We start from the raw sequence: 17233 nt of genomic DNA on the forward strand, positions 1-17233 counted from the left end.
AAAGGTGTTTTATATCAGGGGTTGGCAGACTACAGCCCGCACCCACATTTGGCCCGGTCCACTCTTGGAAGGTGTGCGTCAACAACGGACACTTTTAAGGGGTTGTAAAAGAAAGAGATGTCACAGACCTTCCGGGGCCGTGAAGCCTAGGCTTTTCACTACGTGGCGACGTCCGTCTCGTACCACGAACGATGAGGAGGTTACGAAAACGTCTTACCGGGGCAGAAGGTAAAAAGAAGCGCGGTTCAGGAGATACGCCACGTGGGGGGTATGGGCTTCCCGCGATGGACCTCGTAGCAGCCTTCCATCGAAGAAAGAACTACCTTTAAAGACGTCAGCTGTTAAGTTTCCACACGCCCTACACAGAAGCACGAAAAACAGAGTAGCAGAGATAGACGTGTGGATCTTGTCACGGGAGTGAGCACCCCTCCCCCGTACTGCGTGGAACCAAGAAGCAACCACTAAAAATACACGCGCGTCTTCTCCCAAGCTACTTACCATGGGTAGCAGAAAAGTTTCCGCAGAAGGTGAAACACCAATCATCGCAGCCTACAGGCAGAAAGCCTTCCAGAAAAAGACACAACGCAAGCAAGTACTTACAGGGATAAACATGAGAAAGACACAGAACCTGACTTTAGGTACCATAGACGTTGTCCCCCGAGCGGGGGTGCACCGTTCCTGGAAGTACTGCAATACCAGGTCGATGCGTGGAGTGGACGGAGCAAGCTCCTATTCCATCTCCCAGCTCCAAAAATCCATTTAATATATTGTCCTCGGATAGAGGACGTATCAGATATTAAACTGATAAGAACAGATACTACACTTGATCTTAGCCAAAAGGCCGAGAAGCGATGCCGGCCACGTCCGCCTCCCCGCCACCGCCCTGCCGCCATCCACATTGCACTCACGGTGAGCCAGGTCACCCTCCTTCGAGGTCTCCCTTCCCTCGCTTCTCGGACTTTGGTATGGGAGCCACACTAGGCAGTAGGCTCCTGTGCAGATTTTTAAATCCTCTACCTTTTAAAAGAGAAACTGTGTTCCTGTCGACGCTTCGTCGCTCTCACCCAACGCCGTTCCTAATTTGAATTCCCCGCCTTTTCCCGCCCGCGGAGGCGTGGCTAAAGCGGGCCCACTGGACCCCGGGATCGCTTCCGCGCGCCGAGAGTCGAAGCCGCGCCGGGCGGTCGGTCTCCGCTTTTGTACATAACGGAGACTAGAGACGGGACCAGAGAGGATCGGGGGTGCCGTCAAGAGGGGCCTGTGGAAGGGACCTCTTGGCGGAGGGTCTTCTTGAGGAAAGGCAAAGTCGCAAGACCCTTTCCCTAGAAACTCCGAGACCTTACCGTACCGTATTAAATTGGTCGCACGCCGGCGCAAAGACGACCTTGGTATCTGTCGGTCGAGCAGCTCCTTCTGAGTCAGGGGAGCGGCAGGTCTGCGGGACGGGCTTCCCGGAGCCGGTGGTAGCCTCCCTGCAAGGCGGAAGGCAGGTGGTAGAAAGTGTAGGGCAGGGAGGAGGCCTGCCACATCTCGGGAGGCGGGGCTGGGCCGCTGGAGGGATTCCCCCCCCCCCCCCCCCCCATCCCTCCCAGCTCCAGCCCTTGCGTCTATTCCTGCTTCTTTCTGTGAATGAATCCTATCAATAGCTTTTTTAGCCCCTAGCTACTGGACAGTGCTCAGCACACATGTGGCACCAGAGAAATATTTGTTGAAAAAAAGAAATTTCGGGCGCCTGGGTGGCTCGGTGGGTTAAGGGTCCGACTCTTGACTTTGGCTCAGGTCGTGACCTCACGATTTGTGAGATGGAGCCCTGCATCGGGTTCTTCGCTGACAGCACAGAGCCTGCTTGGGATTCTCTCTCTCTCTGTCTCTCTCTCTCTCTCCCCCCCCCTCTTTCTCAAAATAAATAAATAAACTTAAATAGAAACTAAGAAAAAAAAGAAATTTGGTGAATGAATGAATGAAGTGCACATGAAACGATACATAATGGGCTTCGCTTGCACCTGACCTGACGACATAGGACTCTTTGCGCCTCCTACTCCCGGATCTGTGTTCAGATATGCGTGTATCAGACCATCCTTTTTTTTTTTTTTTAATTTTTTTTAACGTTTATTTATTTTTGAGAGACAGAGAATGAACAGGGGACGGGCAGAGGGAGACGGGGAGACGGAGACACAGAATCTGAAGCAGGCTCCTGACTGTGAGAGTCAGCACAGAGCCCGAGGCGGGGCTTGAACCCGGGAACCGCGAGTTCAGGACCTGAGCCCAAGTTGGACACTCAAGCGACTGAGCCATCCGGGGGCCCCTGTATCAGACAGACCATCTTATACTCGCTCATTGGGTTTTGCTGAGAGGGGGGTTGCCAACATCTGAACGCCCCAAGCAATTGTTCATCTCTCTTTGGCTTTCCTGTTCTGCCTGGTATTCTGGCCATCCGGGCAAGGGTCTCAGTCCCCGTCTGCAGCTGGATGCACCCCCCCAGGGCAGGAGCGGGGTCTGTCCGGTCTCTGCTTCCAGCACCTGCCCAGGTGTGTCACATCACGTTACAGGAGATTAAGGACAAATCACTTAATGAATATTGGTGCAATCCCTGTCAAAATAACGCCAGCATTCTTCAATAGAGCTAGAAGAGACAGTCCCAAAGTTTGTATGGAACCAGAAAAGACCCCAAATAGCCAATGCAATCTTGAAAAAGACAACTGAAGCTGAGGCATCACACTCCCAGACTTCAAGATGTATTGCAAAGCTGGGGCGCCTGGGTGGCTCAGTCGGTTGAGCGCCGACTTCGGCTCAGGTCACAATCTCGCGGTCCGTGAGTTCGAGCCCCGCATCGGGCCCCTGTGCTGACAGCTCAGAGCCCGGAGCCTGTTTCAGATTCTGTGTCTCCCTCTCGCTGACCCTCCCCCGTTCATGAGCTGTCTCTCTCTGTCTCAAAAATAAATAAATAAACGTTAAAAAAAAATTAAAAAAGATGTATTGCAAAGCTGTAATCATCTGGACAGTATGGTACTCTTGCAAAAACAGACACTGAGATCAATGGCACGGGATAGAGAACCCAGAAATGGATCCGCAAACATATGGCCAACTAATCTTTGACAAAGCAGGAAAGAGTATCCAATGGAATAAAGACAGTCTCTTCAGGGGCGCCTGGGTGGCGCAGTCGGTTAAGCGTCCGACTTCAGCCAGGTCACGATCTCGCGGTCCGTGAGTTCGAGCCCCGCGTCGGGCTCTGGGCTGACGGCTCAGAGCCTGGAGCCTGTTTCCGATTCTGTGTCTCCCTCTCTCTCTGCCCCTCCCCCGTTCATGCTCTGTCTCTCTCTGTCCCAAAAATAAATAAACGTTGAAAAAAAAAAATTAAAAAAAAAAAAAAAAGACAGTCTCTTCAGCAGACAGTGCTGGGAAGACTGGACAGCAACATGCAGAAAAAATGGACTTGGACCACTTTCTTATACCACACACAAAAATAAACTCGAAATGGATGAAACACCTTAATGTCAGATAGAAAACCATCAGAATCTTAGAGGAGAAAAAGGCAAAAACCTCTTTGACTTCGGCTGTAGCACTTCTTACTCAACAGGTCCCCGGAGGCAAGGGAAACAAAAGCAAAATGAACTACTGGGACCTTCTGTACTGCAAAGGAAACAATCAGCAAAACTGAAAGCAACTGATTGAATGGGAGAAGATATGTCCAAATGACATATCAGATAAAGGGTTCGTCTCCAAAATCTATAAAGAACTTATCAAACTCCACACCCAAAAACAAATAATCCAGTGAAGATACGGGCAAAAGACATGAATAGACACTTCTCCAAAGAAGACATCCAGATGGCCAATCGACACGTGAAAAAATGCTCAACAACATTCATCGTCAGGGAAATACAAATCAAAACCACCGTGAGTTACCACCTCACACCTGTCAGAATGGCTAACGTTAATAACTCAGACGATGATAGATGTCGGCGAGGATGTGGAGAAAGAGTATCTCTTTCTCACTGCTACTGGGAACGCAAACTGGTGCAGCCACTCTGGAAAACAGAATGGAGTTTCCTCAAAAATATTAACGATAGAAATACCCTATGACCCTATGACCCAACAGTTGCACTACTAGGTATTTACCCAAGGGATGCAGGTGTGTTGTTTCGAAGGGGCACGTGCACCCCAATGTTTATAGCAACGCGATCGACAACAGCCAAAGTATGGAAAGAGCCCAGATGTCCATCAATGGATGATGGATAAAGAAGATGTGGTATATATATGACATATATATGACATATATATGACACATATATATGATATATATATATGTATATGTATATGTACATATATACATATATATGTATATATACATATATATATATATATATACAATAGAGTATTACTCGGCAATTAAAAAGAATGAAATCTTGTCATTTGCAAGTATGTGGATAGAACTAGAGGGTATTATGCTAAGCAAAATTAGTCTGTCAAGGAAAGACAAATATCGTATGACTTCACTCATATGAGGACTTTAAGATACAAACCACATGAGCATAAGGGAAGGGAAGCAAAAATAATATAAAAACAGGGTGGGGGACAAAGCATAAGAGACTCATAAATATGGAGAACAAACAGAGGGTTACCGGAGGGGTTGTGGGGGGAGGATGGGCTAAATGTGTAAGGGGCATTAAGGAATCTACTCGTGAAATCATTTTGCAGTACATGCTACTAACTTGGATGTAAGTTAAACAATGAATAATTAAATGAAATGAAATTAAAATTAATTTAATTAAAAATAAAATAAAATAAATATATGCAACCCAGACCATAGAAAAAGTACTTTTTTTCTAAAATATAAAGAGCTCCTGCAAATAATTATAACAGACAAACCATATAGTGAAAAAAAAAATGGGCAAAGGCCAGGCACAGACAATTCACAGAAAACAAAAAGTGGGTTTTTTTTCTTTTTTTCTGTTTAGTTTATTTATTTTGAGAGAGAGAGACAGAGCACTTGTGTACAAGTTGGGGGGGGGGCAGAAAGAAAAGGAGAAGAAGAGAATCCTAAGCAGGCTCCGTACTGTCAGTGTGGAGCCTGATGTGGGGGTCTAACTCAGAAACTGTGAGATCATGACCTGAGCCAAAATCAAGAGTTGGACACTTACTCAACTGAGCCACCCAGATACCTCCAAAAAGTGGTTCTTAAGCTGACATAAAAAATTAAATAAAAACTACAGCAAGATATATTTTTTTCCATCCCTTGCCCTTCCTGTCCTGCCATTCCCTTATCCTCCCAGCTGGGCTTGCTGCAAACCCTACTGGCTACCCTGACCAGGAAAGTCTGGCCAACCTCCAGGTGCAGGAGGCCAATATGAGCCTTGGATCAAGGAGTTCCAATTCAGAAGCCAAGAAACTTGTTCATGGGGCTCAGCTTACCCTGTGACTTTTTTTTTTTTTTTTAGTGTCCCTGTGTGTGAGTCAGGTGCTGGTTATGACACATTCCTGGTTACAATCTTACTTAATCTTAAAAAACATTTTTTTTTCAACGTTTATTTATTTTTGGGACAGAGAGAGACAGCATGAACGGGGGAGGGGCAGAGAGAGAGGGAGACACAGAGTCGGAAACAGGCTCCAGGCTCTGAGCCATCAGCCCAGAGCCCGACGCGGGGCTCGAACTCCCGGACCGCGAGATCGTGACCTGGCTGAAGTCGGACAATTAACCGACTGCGCCACCCAGGCGCCCCAAAAAACCACATTTTTTAAAAAAGGTAAACTTGGGGCGCCTGGGTGGCTCAGTCGGTTGGGCGGCCGACTTCGGCTCAGGTCATGATCTCGCGGTCCGTGAGTTCAAGCCCCGCATCGGGCACTGTGCTGACAGCTCAGAGCCTGGAGCCTGTTTCAGATTCTGTGTCTCCCTCTCTCTGACCCTCCCCTGTTCATGCTCTGTCTCTTGTCTGTCTCAAAAATAAATAAACATTAAACAAAAATTTTTTTAAAAGGTAAACTTTACCCCCAAGATAGGGCTTGAACTCACAACTCTGAGATCAAGAGTCACGTGCTCTACAGAGTGGGCCAACCAGGAACCCCTCATTTAATCTTTACCATACTCTTGGGCAGTGTTATCATTCCCATGTCTCAGAGAAGAAATCCAGCTCACAGAAGCTACCTGACTTACCCTGGATACTTCCAAAGGTCTTCCAAGTCCAAAGTTCTTCCCACTAGGCCAGGCAGCCAGCTGTCAGACAAAACCCTTAGCTCATTCATTCCTTTATCTAACAATAATTTGCTGAGTGCCTATGATGTGCTGGGCCCATTAGAGGCTTGGGATTATAGCAGATCTCTGTTGTAGTTTTGCAGAACATTTAAAACACTCCTCATCAGGGAAAATATACAGCCTTTACAGTAACTCTCTCAGACCCGTGCTACTCAAAGTGTGGTCTGTGAGCAACAGTATCTGCACCACCTGGGAGCTGGTTAGAAATCAGAATGTTGGGTACCACATCAGACCTACTTACTGTCTTAGTTTGCTATGGCTGCCATGACAAAGTTCCATAGATCAGGTGCTTAAATAACAGAAGTGTCTTTTCTCACAGTTGAGGAGGCTAGAAGTCCCAGTTCAGCATCCAGCCTGGTAGGGCTCTGGTTAGGGCCCTCTTGCCTCAGAGATGGCCACCTTCTCTACATGGCAAACACACAACATGCTCTGGTGCCTCTTATAAGGGAACTAATCCCATCACAAAGGCCCCGTTCTCATGACCGTATCTAACCTAATTACCACCCCCAAAGGCCTCAGTTCAAAATACCATCACATTGGGAGGTAGGGCTTCAATATATAAACAGAGCGGGGCACAATTCAGTCTATAGCACCTACTGAAACAGAATCTGCATGAACTGGAGATTCATATGTACATGAAATACTGAAAAGTGATGCTCTAAGTCACATACTTTGGAAAAGAAATGGCAGTCAATGACCAATTTGTACGTGTCACTTTGTGTGTTATCTGAGGAAGATATTTCGTATCCAACTGGCTTCCTGGGTCAATTTCTTTGTTGTTATTGGTTGAGATAAACTAATTTAATATCATTTTCATACTAGCTGCCAAGTATTGAGGTCTTTGTATGAGTGCTTTGGTGAATGTTCACACATTTAACCTTATTTACTTCTCATAACAACCATGTGAGTTAAGTATTAGCTCATTTGGCAGATGAAGAGGTTAAGGTTGGAAAGATAAATAATTTGCCCAAGGACTCACCGGAAAATGTTAAAGTCAGGGTTGGAACTCATCTTCCAAGCCAGTGGTCCTCATAGTGTGGCCCCCAGACCAGTACCATCAATAGTACCTGAGAACTTGCTATAAATGAACATTTTTTAAAATGCATGTTTTAAAACATTTTTTTAACATTTATTTTATTTGAGAGAGAGAGCATGCAAGGGCGAGTGGGGGAGGGGCAGAGAGAGGGAGACAGAGGATCTGAAGCAGGCTCCATGCTGGGAGCACAGAGGCGGACTTGGGGCTCGAACTCATGAACCATGAGATCATGACCCGAACCGAAGTCGAGTCGACTGCTTAACTGAATGAGCCACCCAGGTGCCCCTAAATGCACGTTGTTAAAAAAAAAAAAAAATTGTCTCCATGCCCAACACGAGACTTGAACTCACAACCCCGGGATTAAGAGTCGGATGCTCTATTGACTGAGCCAGCCAGGTGCTCCTAAATGTACATTTTGGGGCCTGTGAGCCTGACACCGACCGAATCAGAAATTCTGGAGGTGGGACTTAGCAATCTGTGTTTTATTAAATCCTCTAGATGATTCTGATATACTCTTAAACTTGAGAACCACTTTTTGAAGCCACACTCCCTCTCAGTGTATGCAAGACAACATGGAGGGCTTGGCAGAGAAACCTCCCATCAGATGAGAAAGACCGAATCAAACATATGAGGTCACTGGGGATTGGCCCCTGTTGTGAATGCTCCAAGCAGCCCACCTGGCTTGGATAACTGAGCTGTCACCCTGTTCCCTCTGGAGCATGGACCCGGCTTTCTCCCTTTGCTCCTCTTCTCTGCCTTTCTAAGTTTGGTTGTTCCTTGTTTCCAGGACATTATCACTCTCCTGGGGCTCCCGCTCCTGTTTCTTGCTGACCACCCAAAGCCCCTCCCCCAGCCAAGGCCTCCCCTGAGTGCCAGACTCCTGTGCAAATGGACACTGCACATCCACCCCACGTGGATCTGTCCCCACAGACACTGAAAAATGGCTACAACTTCATAAGTTCCCCAGCCTTCCTCCTGCCTCAGCCTTCTCTGCACCTGTCATTAGGGCCTCAGTCACAGTATGGCAAATGTAATTGAAATTAGATTTCCTGCTCAAGTAATGTTCATTTACATCTGGTCCACCTCCACAGAAAAACTTGAAGAGGGTGGGTTTTTCATTCCCAACCTCGAACTGTAAGAAAGGCCCTATCTCGAAGGAAGACTTCAGAAGGAGGTAGAGGAACCTGTGTGTTTAACCCCCCCACTCCTCCACTTTTCTTCAGGGATCAGGCAGTGACAAGCATATCCACCAGGGGGCAGCATCTACTGCTTTCTAACCCTGAGTCTGGGCCCTGGGACTGGGACTGGGTTTGGGGAGTCTTGAATCTGAAAGCGCAGCCTGTAGGGGAGAAGGGTGCCTATGGGGCCCTTAAACACACATTCCCCCCCCCCCCCACATTCATTCTAAGAGGTAGGGTGTGTTTTCTCCCTTTTGTTCTTGAGGAAACAAAGCTGGGATTTGAAAAATGGGTCTTTGTGGGGTGACTGGCTGGCTCAGTGGGTAGAGCACGCCACTCTTGATCTCAGGGTTGGGAATTCCAGTACCACGCTGGGAGTAGAGTTGATTTAAAGAAAAAGAAACAAACAATGAAGCATGCGTCTTTGTGATTCCCAAGCTGCCAGCTGCTTCTTGGGCTTCCGTCTTCTTCACTCCTGCAGACTCCTCTCCTCCCTTCATTTGTGCCCTGAGACAGGTTAGGGTGCTGTGGGGAAAAGGATGTCTTCAGCCATTTCCTCAAGGAGCTCCTTCATTCCCTATCATCTGCTATTCCTGAGTATGGGTTATCGGTGGGGTAGGGACCTGGAATCACCATACCCCCTTGTTACATGCTGAGGAAACCTAGGCTCCTGATGGGGGGTAAGACTTTTCTAAGCCAGTCTACTGCTGAGGGACAGGACTCCCCATGACTCTCAGCCCAGGGTTTCAGCATGCCAGGCTGAGGGGGTCTTCTCTCTCCAGTGTCATCTGCACCCCTGGCCTCTGTTTTTCCTCCTCTCAGAAGACCCTCATCCTCAATTAAGACCTGAGAGTTCTGGGGCGCCTGGGTGGCTCAGTCAGTTAAGCATCCGACTTCGGCTCAGGTTGTGATCTCGCGGTCCGTGAGTTCAAGCCCCGTGTCGGGCTCTGTGCTGACTGCTCAGAGCCTGGAGCCTGTTTCGGATTCTGTGTCTCCCTCTCTCTCTGACCCTCCCCCGTTCATGCTCTGTCTCTCTCTGTCTCAAAAATAAATAAACGTTAAAAAAAAAAAAAAAAGACCTGAGAGTTCGACACTACCCAGACTTTGCCCAGAAATGCAGGGTTTTATGGGCATTCCTGGCTAACCCACTATCAACAGAACCCCCAAGGGCTCAGGAACCCCAGACCAGGAAACTCCCAGGCTAAGGGTGGATGCTCGGTTCCCATACTCAGGGACACCCCTCAGTACATCAATCATTCTGTCATGCATTCATGAATTCCCACAAGGTTTCCTGAATGCCTCTTGTGTGCCAGGCACAGTGCTGGGCACCTGAGAGCTATAGATGACAAGAACCAGCTCCTGGGCTCAAGGCTTAGTCTGGTGTGACAGCTCTGAGGAAGAACAATGACATAGCCGCTGGAATTTCATCCAGGAAGGGGAGCAGGGGAGGGGCAGAGAGAGGTAGACATAATCTGAAGCAGGCTCCAGGTTCTGAGCTGTCAGCACAGAGCCCGACATGGGGCTTGAACTCGTGAATTATGAGATCATGACCTGAGCTGAAGTGGGACGCTTAGCTGACAGCCACCCAGGCACCCCTGCAATTATATGCTTATTCGTTGCCTGTCTCTCCTCACTCCCCACTATAATGTACATTCCATGCAGGCAGGTCCTTATCCTGGGCTGTATGCTCTGAATCTAACAGGCCCTCCATATATGATTGTTCAATGGACGAATGTTCAAATGTTCTCTGTAGTGAATACCCCAATACAGTAGGTCTTGGGCTGTGATCTTGTGGAGAGAAAGGGCTGCAGAGGTGAGACTGCCAGGAAGGAAGATGGTCATTAATGGAAGAAGGCTTCCAGGGTGGAGGGGGGTGGGGGGAGGGAACTGGAGCTCCTATTTAAAGGGGACAAATTGGGGTAGGCCAATGGCTCAGTGCTGCCCTGACAAGCTGGGCCCCTTCCTTCACCTCTCCCTGCCCCACCTCCTCCTTCCCATTTGTTCATCAACACCTCTGGCAAACAAGAAAGATGAAGGTGGGCTGGGATTGCCAGCTTCATTGCTTTTATGAGATAATCAGGTGACAATTTCCATGGTGGCTGTGAGGCCCAGGAGATACAGGAGAAATGTTCAACAAGTTTCAAAGGTTGCAGAAGAAACATAAGGTGATCTGTGTGTTTTTTGCTTCTGTATGTTTTCAGTTTCACAGCCATTGCAACATTTGCTCAGAGCCAAGTTTGGCCAATTTCTAGCAGGGTGACCTTGGACAAATTACCTAACCTTTCAGTGTTTCTGTTTCTTCTTTTTGGAGTAACCATACTTACTTCTTGGGTTGAGTTGTGTATTAAAAAAGGAAAAGTATGGGGCTGGCTCAGTTGGCGGAACATGGGGCTCTTGATCTCAGGGTCGTGAGTTCAGGCCCCAGGTTGGGTGTAGAGCCTACTTAAAAAAAAATAAAATGAAAACTTTAAGAAAATTGAAAAGGAAAAGTACGCAGAATTCTCAGACCAGAGCCTGGCATGCAGTGGCCACTCAACACGGTACTGGTTTCCAACTTCGTGGACTGCTTTGTCTTCCCCTTTCCTAACAGAGGCCACCTCTGTGTTTTAGCTCCAGTGGCAATCTGCCACGCACTAACATGGAATGTGACGCTAATTTCCTAAGGTCTTGATGTTTTCAGGGATTCAGGGAGGCTCCCTGCATTGCCGGGATATCAGGTGGCCGGGTCTGTAGGAGGGAGGGGAAGAAGGAGGTCACAAGGCAGTCTGGTGCTAAACAGATGGGAGGTTAGCAGGCAGGAAAGGGCTAGGTCCTCCTGTCTAGCTGTGACTTCCCCTACTTTCTTCCTTCCTTCCTTCCTTCCTTCCTTCCTTCCTTCCTTCCTTCCTTCCTTTTTAAACATTTTTAAATGTTTATTTATTTTGAGGGAGAGAGTGCGCGAGCCTGAGAGAGTGCACGCAAGGGGAAGGGGCCTAGAGAGAGGGACACAGAATCCCAAGCAGGCTTCTCACTGTCAGTATAAAGCCCAACTCAGGGCTCGAATCCGCAAACCGTGAGATCATGACCAGGGCTGAAGTCAGACGCTTAACTGACTGAGCCACCCAGGTACTCCCTCCGCCATTCTTTTTCTGATCCCCCTAAAATATAACCTTTAAAATAGCTTAATATTGAATCACATAATAAATGTAAGAATCCAGCCTCCTGGCAAAAATGGAAATATTCAAGTCACAATCTTATTCTCCCTTGATCTTCCTCCCCTCCTTCAGTTTAACCTACCTCCCTGAGGGTCATCACTGATATCCTTTTGGTCACACTGTCCCCTGGTGACATCTCCTTTTAAGGGCTGCCCGGAGTGTATCAGGCTGAAATGGCTGGGGGGATGCCACTCAATCCTGTCCCTTCCTCACCAATCCCACACAGGACTCATTAACTTACAGAAACCTTTCCAAAAGCTTCCAGTTCACACTGTTTGTCCCTCCTCTGAAGTCCTACAAGGACATATCTCAGATTTACAAAGGTCCAGCGTTCCTTGCAGTGGCCAGTCTTATTTTGTTTTGTTTGTTTTTTTTTTCACTAGAGTGTGAGCCCTATGAGGCCAGACTATATTCCCACAGTCTCTCTGGCAGAGCACACAGTATGAATGAGGTCAATAAAGTCCTATGGAGTGAAGAATTCTCTCTTTAACTATTTGAACACGGGGGCCCTTGGGGTATCTGCTTCCGGTCAGCACTCTAACCAGCACCTGAAGGATTTAAGCTGAGGATGCCTAACCTATAGCCTCCTTAATGAGAGAGAACGGATAGCTATGCCATCAGGGGCTCAGACCAGACTCAGTTCCTAGGTTAGCCACTTCCTGACTAGGCAACCTAAGACAAGTCACTGAACCCTTCGCAATTTTCTTTCCCCGTAGAATGCAGACAGCACCAGTCCCCACCTCACGGGCTGCTGTGAGGATAAATAGTGGTAATGGGTTTAGGCTTAAGCTGTCTTATGAGGTTCCAGGTTTACACAGGTTTGAACACTGACTTAGGAAAGATAAAGAAGTAAGATTCGTCAGCGTCTCCAGTAGACCCTGGCGGCGGGAGTGTACATGTGGAGTGGCTCTCTCTCTCTCTCTCTCTGGGGGAGGAGTATGCCGTGGTATAGAGTACTAAGCTCTTTGACTCTCTTTCCTAGTTAAACGCTGCCACAGTTGTCTCTCCCATTTTCCATCCCGAGCTTACCTCCAAATATTAGAATATGGTAGAAGAGATCAAATAAAACGGTCACCAATTGACCAGACGTCCATCCATGTGTCGTCTGGGTTGCAGTGCACGTATCTCCCTGCCCCGCCCCTCCCCGCCCTTCCCCGCTGCCGCGGGACTGCTGATTGGCCCAGGCTGCGTGACGTCAAAGGGGTTTTTAAGGACGAGTCCCAGGACCGCTCCGCAGTGGCGGCGGTGGCGGCGCGCAGGCGGCGGCCGCCGGGGTGGTTCGCTTGGAGTCGGGTGGCTAGTCCGGAGAGACGCGGGGAGAGTGCGGCTGACGGAAGGTAAAGGGGCTGTTCTGGCGGTGCTGAGGTGGCCCTGGTGCGGGACCTGGGGAGCTGGAGTCGGCGATCCGAGCCAGGCGAAGTGTTACGGGACGGTGGGCAGGGGGTCGTGGTGTAAGGAGAGGCGTGTCAACTGCCTGGGGACGTGGAGGGCTGGTGGGAACGGGCCTTACTCTCTGTTCTCAGCGCCCGTACCCTAACTCTTAATTTGGGAGCTCTGCCCGACCTGCCCATTCCTGCGAAGATTCTCGCCTGGGGAATAAGGGTCTCTGCGCCTGCTACCGCGCCACGAGAGCTCGGGGAAGAGGCTTGGGAAGCCAACCGTCGAGGTCTCACCCCCCCCCCCCCCCACCGTGTCCAGGACCCGGGGGTTTCTCTAGGTCTCATCGCCCCTGAGAGAGGGGAGCACCTCTGTTACACTTGTAGCTGCTTATGCTTAAAAAACAAAACAGAACAAAACAAAACATGGAATTTTAAAAAGGAAGGACGGGCGGCAGATTTAGGAAAGGATCTAGAAGTTGCAAATTTCGTGTTTATTGTTAAATGTCCCCCTTTTTCTCCCATGACCTTTCCTTGTTCAGATCACCCAGCTGTGGTCTCCAGAGCCTGCAGATCGAAGCCACGTCCTTGCTTCTACCGTGTGCCCCAAGACCTGCACCTTAGCTGCAGCTCACCATGGGGAACCACTTGACAGAGATGGCGCCCACTGCCTCCTCTTTCTTGCCCCACTTCCAGGCCCTGCATGTCGTGGTCATTGGGTTGGACTCTGCTGGAAAGACCTCGCTCCTTTACCGCCTCAAGTTCAAGGAGTTTGTCCAGAGCGTCCCCACCAAAGGCTTCAACACAGAGAAGATCCGGGTGCCCCTGGGAGGGTCCCGCAGCATCACCTTCCAAGTGTGGGATGTTGGGGGGCAAGAGAAGCTGCGGCCCCTGTGGCGCTCCTACACACGTCGGACAGATGGGCTGGTGTTTGTGGTGGATGCCACCGAGGCTGAGCGCCTGGAGGAGGCCAAGGTGGAGCTGCACCGAATCAGCCGGGCTTCGGACAACCAGGGTGTGCCTGTGCTGGTGCTGGCCAACAAGCAGGATCAGCCTGGGGCACTGAGCGCAGCAGAGGTTGAGAAGAGGCTTGCAGTGCGAGAGCTTGCGGCAGCCACGCTCACCCACGTGCAAGGCTGCAGCGCTGTGGATGGGCTGGGCTTGCAGCCGGGCCTTGAACGCCTGTATGAGATGATCCTCAAGAGGAAGAAGGCAGCCCGGGTAGGCAAGAAGAGACGGTGACCCGAGGCTGTCCCCTCCTCAGCAGTAGGGGTCTCCACACTTGGACAGCCAGGCGGAGCCTGTGGCCCGTCACTCAGCTCTGGGGTGCGGGACCTGTCCACCTCAGTGAAGGACCAAGGAGCACATTGGGGGTCCTGTTTTGGTGCAGCACTGGGGAGGGGATGGGAGAGGGGAGGTCTCATGTCCTTCCCGCATCCTCACCTCCGGAGAAATGGGGGCTGCAGGACTGGGGAGGCTTAAATGTAAACTGTGACTCTACCTCGACCCCATTTCTTCTTTTTCTTCTCTGGCTTTTCGATTAGATATGTTTTGGGGCAAAAGAAGGTTGTTTGGAGAATGCATCTGGGATGAAAGAGGGTTATCCCTCCCCTGACCACCCCCCCCCCCCAAACTGGGGTGTCTCTGCAGGCTGCTTTTCTAGGGATGCTAGTCACAATAGTCTTTATTTTTGTGTCTGTGTGAATGTGCCAAGAACCCCTCCACATTTGTAGATCCACAACTGTTTTTATAAGCTGTGTGTGTCCTCTGTATTATTATTAACTATTTTTTAGCATTTGCATATAAGTTATTAAAGACTGATGATGCTGTAGCTCTGACCTTGGTCTGGCATTTTCCTCTCTCCTTCCCTAGCCCCAGGAGTAGTCCTGGATTTCTATGTGGGTGGGAGGAATGGGGAGGGGAGCTTATCTTGAAGCTGAACTTGCAAAGGAAACACTCCTCTAAAAATTAGATTGTGTGTTTATGGGATGGCTGGTGGAAATTGTAGATGGAGTTGAAACGCCCTCCCACCTCCCAAGCTATTACCTGATTTCTGCAGTTTTGGGGGTACCCCTTCTTTCTCCTGCTTTCCTCCCCTCCCCTCCTCCTCTGGCTCTTACTTGCCCCTCATACCAGCTGGTCCTTGGGGACACTTCTAGGTCTATATAGGTAAATCCTCAAGGAGCCATTCTGTTCTCATCCTCCCCCACTCCCCAGCAAATCCCTCCCCTCCTCCCCCCCCTCTCCCCCATTCCCAGATCAGGCTGATCTGATTTTTTTTTCCACCTTGGGGATCCTGTGAGAATGGAAAGTAATTCCTTCCTGGCTTTAAGCCATCTCTGTGTGCTCAGTCCTGCTGACTGCAACTCACCAGTGGCGGCAGTGGCAGCGGCTGGTGCTGGGGAGGCCTGGGCTGGATTGAGCCAGCCTGGCCCTGGTGACTAAGCCGTGAGTTGCCCAGCTCTGGGAATGGTAGCTGTTCCCACCAGAGGGGCTGTAGTAGCAGTGGGTGTTTGTGCCTGGTGGGAATGTGGACTGCTAGACTCCCACCCCCCACCCCCCGGGGAGGAGGGGGAAGGTGTAGGCCACCAACAGCAGTGATAAGAATAAAATGCTAATGTTTTAGAGGCCGAGGGCCTCTGCCCAGACTTTCAAATCCGTCCCCTCCACCAAACCCAGGGCCAGCTGAATCTGAGATGATGAACAATCAGACCCTCTTAAGCCGGGGTGGGAGTAGTGAATAAATACCAAGCACAATTCTTTCCAGTCCTCAGCCCCTCAGTTCCTCAGCCTTACCCTTTGTGCAAACATGGGATCCCCAGAGCGGGTTTGAGTCCCCACTCCAGAATCACATAAACAACCTAGGGAGGACGAGAAGGTGCTGGCAATCCTGTCCTGTGGGAAGACTTCCAAAGGAACTTGCTTTTTCCTAGCGAGGGCCAGCAGAAGCTGAGTTTTGCTGTGGAATCTGGGCCAGTTCAGATTTGTCTCCCCTTCACGGCTGGCAGGATGCGGGTGGGTATGCATCGATCCGGAAGGGTGCCCAAGTGTGCGTCAGTGTGGGGCCTGCTCGACAGAGCTGCTGGGCTGGTTCTGCCGGGCACACGTGCTACCTGGCCCCTCTCTGCACACGCTTGTGACTCATCTCACTCAGTCCTCAGGGCAGAGTCCTCTCTTGCAGCCCAGGAACAGACTAGAGAGGACCTGGTTAGAGGGGCCTGTCTTGGTAGGAGATCTTCTCTCCCCAATCCACCCCAATAATGGTCTTTTGTCTCAAAAGGATATCTTTTCTCCATTTCTGGTCACCTAAGGGACTGAGGTCTCCAGATCTGGAAGAACCTACACATGCCTCCCCCCCTCCCCCAGCAGAGGGGCCTCCATGGGGCCAACCCCTGGTTCTGGCTCCGCCAACCACCTGACCTCCCTATCTGATGAGAACTGTCGTCTGCTCACCCAAGCTCCAGCCCCAGGCAAGGGCCATGGTCCACAGCAGACCTGCGGATGTCCCCCCCTCTTCCCCACATCCCTCTGGCCTGACCAGCCGATGGGAGTGGAAGAAGAGGTATTAGCAGAGAGAGTGAGATGGAGAAGCCGGCTGCTTTGAAGGGATTGTGGGGAGAGGGGAGCACTGGAAGATTCTGGTTAGAAAGCTCCATTCTGGTTGGGTGGAAGGTCAGGAGTTTTGGAATCAGCCTCCTGTCTTGGTCCATCCTGCCCCAGGGATTCTGTACGCTTTGAGATCTGGGCCACAGGGTTGGAATGGGGGTGGGATCAGGGTTGAGGGTAGGCTGTAGTTTCCTTGTCCTAGCTTCTTTATCAAGTAGAATTTCTTTGAGGCTCTGAGATGGATGTTGAGGAGATGCTGAGGGTAGAGGGTCTCAGGGGGCCCGGAGTGGTGTTTGGGGGCTGGAGGGCTATGGGTGGAGTCGAAAGAAGCCAATGGGCCCAGAGTTTGGGCTACCCTCCCCCCCACCAGCCACCTCCTCTCCCCACACAAGCTGGATGGTAAAATTCAGCTGAGCACTTTGCCTGGTGCGTTGCCCATCCCCAAGCGAAGATAGCAGTGGTCCCTCATCTTCCCAAACCCTCTCCAGTCCTGCTATGCTGCATGTGCTCCAGGAAGAGAAAAAACAAAGAGGAAGGAAAGAAATCTCTAAGACCCAGAGGGGGCAGCAACTTGCCCAAGGACACACAGCTACTTG

The 17233-nt window shown here is 50.0% G+C and overlaps 1 protein-coding gene and 1 non-coding gene across 2 annotated transcripts; one reads left to right on the forward strand and one right to left on the reverse strand.

Moving 5' to 3' along the window:
- Window positions 1-662: 662 nt before the first annotated feature.
- Window positions 663-853, reverse strand: LOC115501924. The gene has a single exon (XR_003964974.1). It is a non-coding gene; the product is annotated as a U2 spliceosomal RNA (small nuclear RNA).
- Window positions 854-12890: 12037 nt separating this feature from the next.
- ARL4D (ADP ribosylation factor like GTPase 4D) lies at window positions 12891-14869 on the forward strand. The gene is made up of 2 exons (XM_030295887.2): window positions 12891-12992; window positions 13574-14869. Exon 2 carries the CDS (start codon window positions 13668-13670, stop codon window positions 14271-14273), a length of 606 nt encoding a protein of 201 aa, XP_030151747.1. The 5' UTR covers window positions 12891-12992; window positions 13574-13667; the 3' UTR covers window positions 14274-14869.
- Window positions 14870-17233: the final 2364 nt, after the last annotated feature.

This window comes from Lynx canadensis, chromosome E1 (assembly GCF_007474595.2).
Source record: "Lynx canadensis isolate LIC74 chromosome E1, mLynCan4.pri.v2, whole genome shotgun sequence".
In the NCBI taxonomy this organism is placed as follows: domain Eukaryota; kingdom Metazoa; phylum Chordata; class Mammalia; order Carnivora; family Felidae; genus Lynx; species Lynx canadensis.

Bases quoted from the DNA above. Each gene is read 5' to 3' on its own strand.
- ARL4D (XM_030295887.2), top strand. From the start codon at position 13,668: ATGGGGAACCACTTGACAGAGATGGCGCCCACTGCCTCCTCTTTCTTG.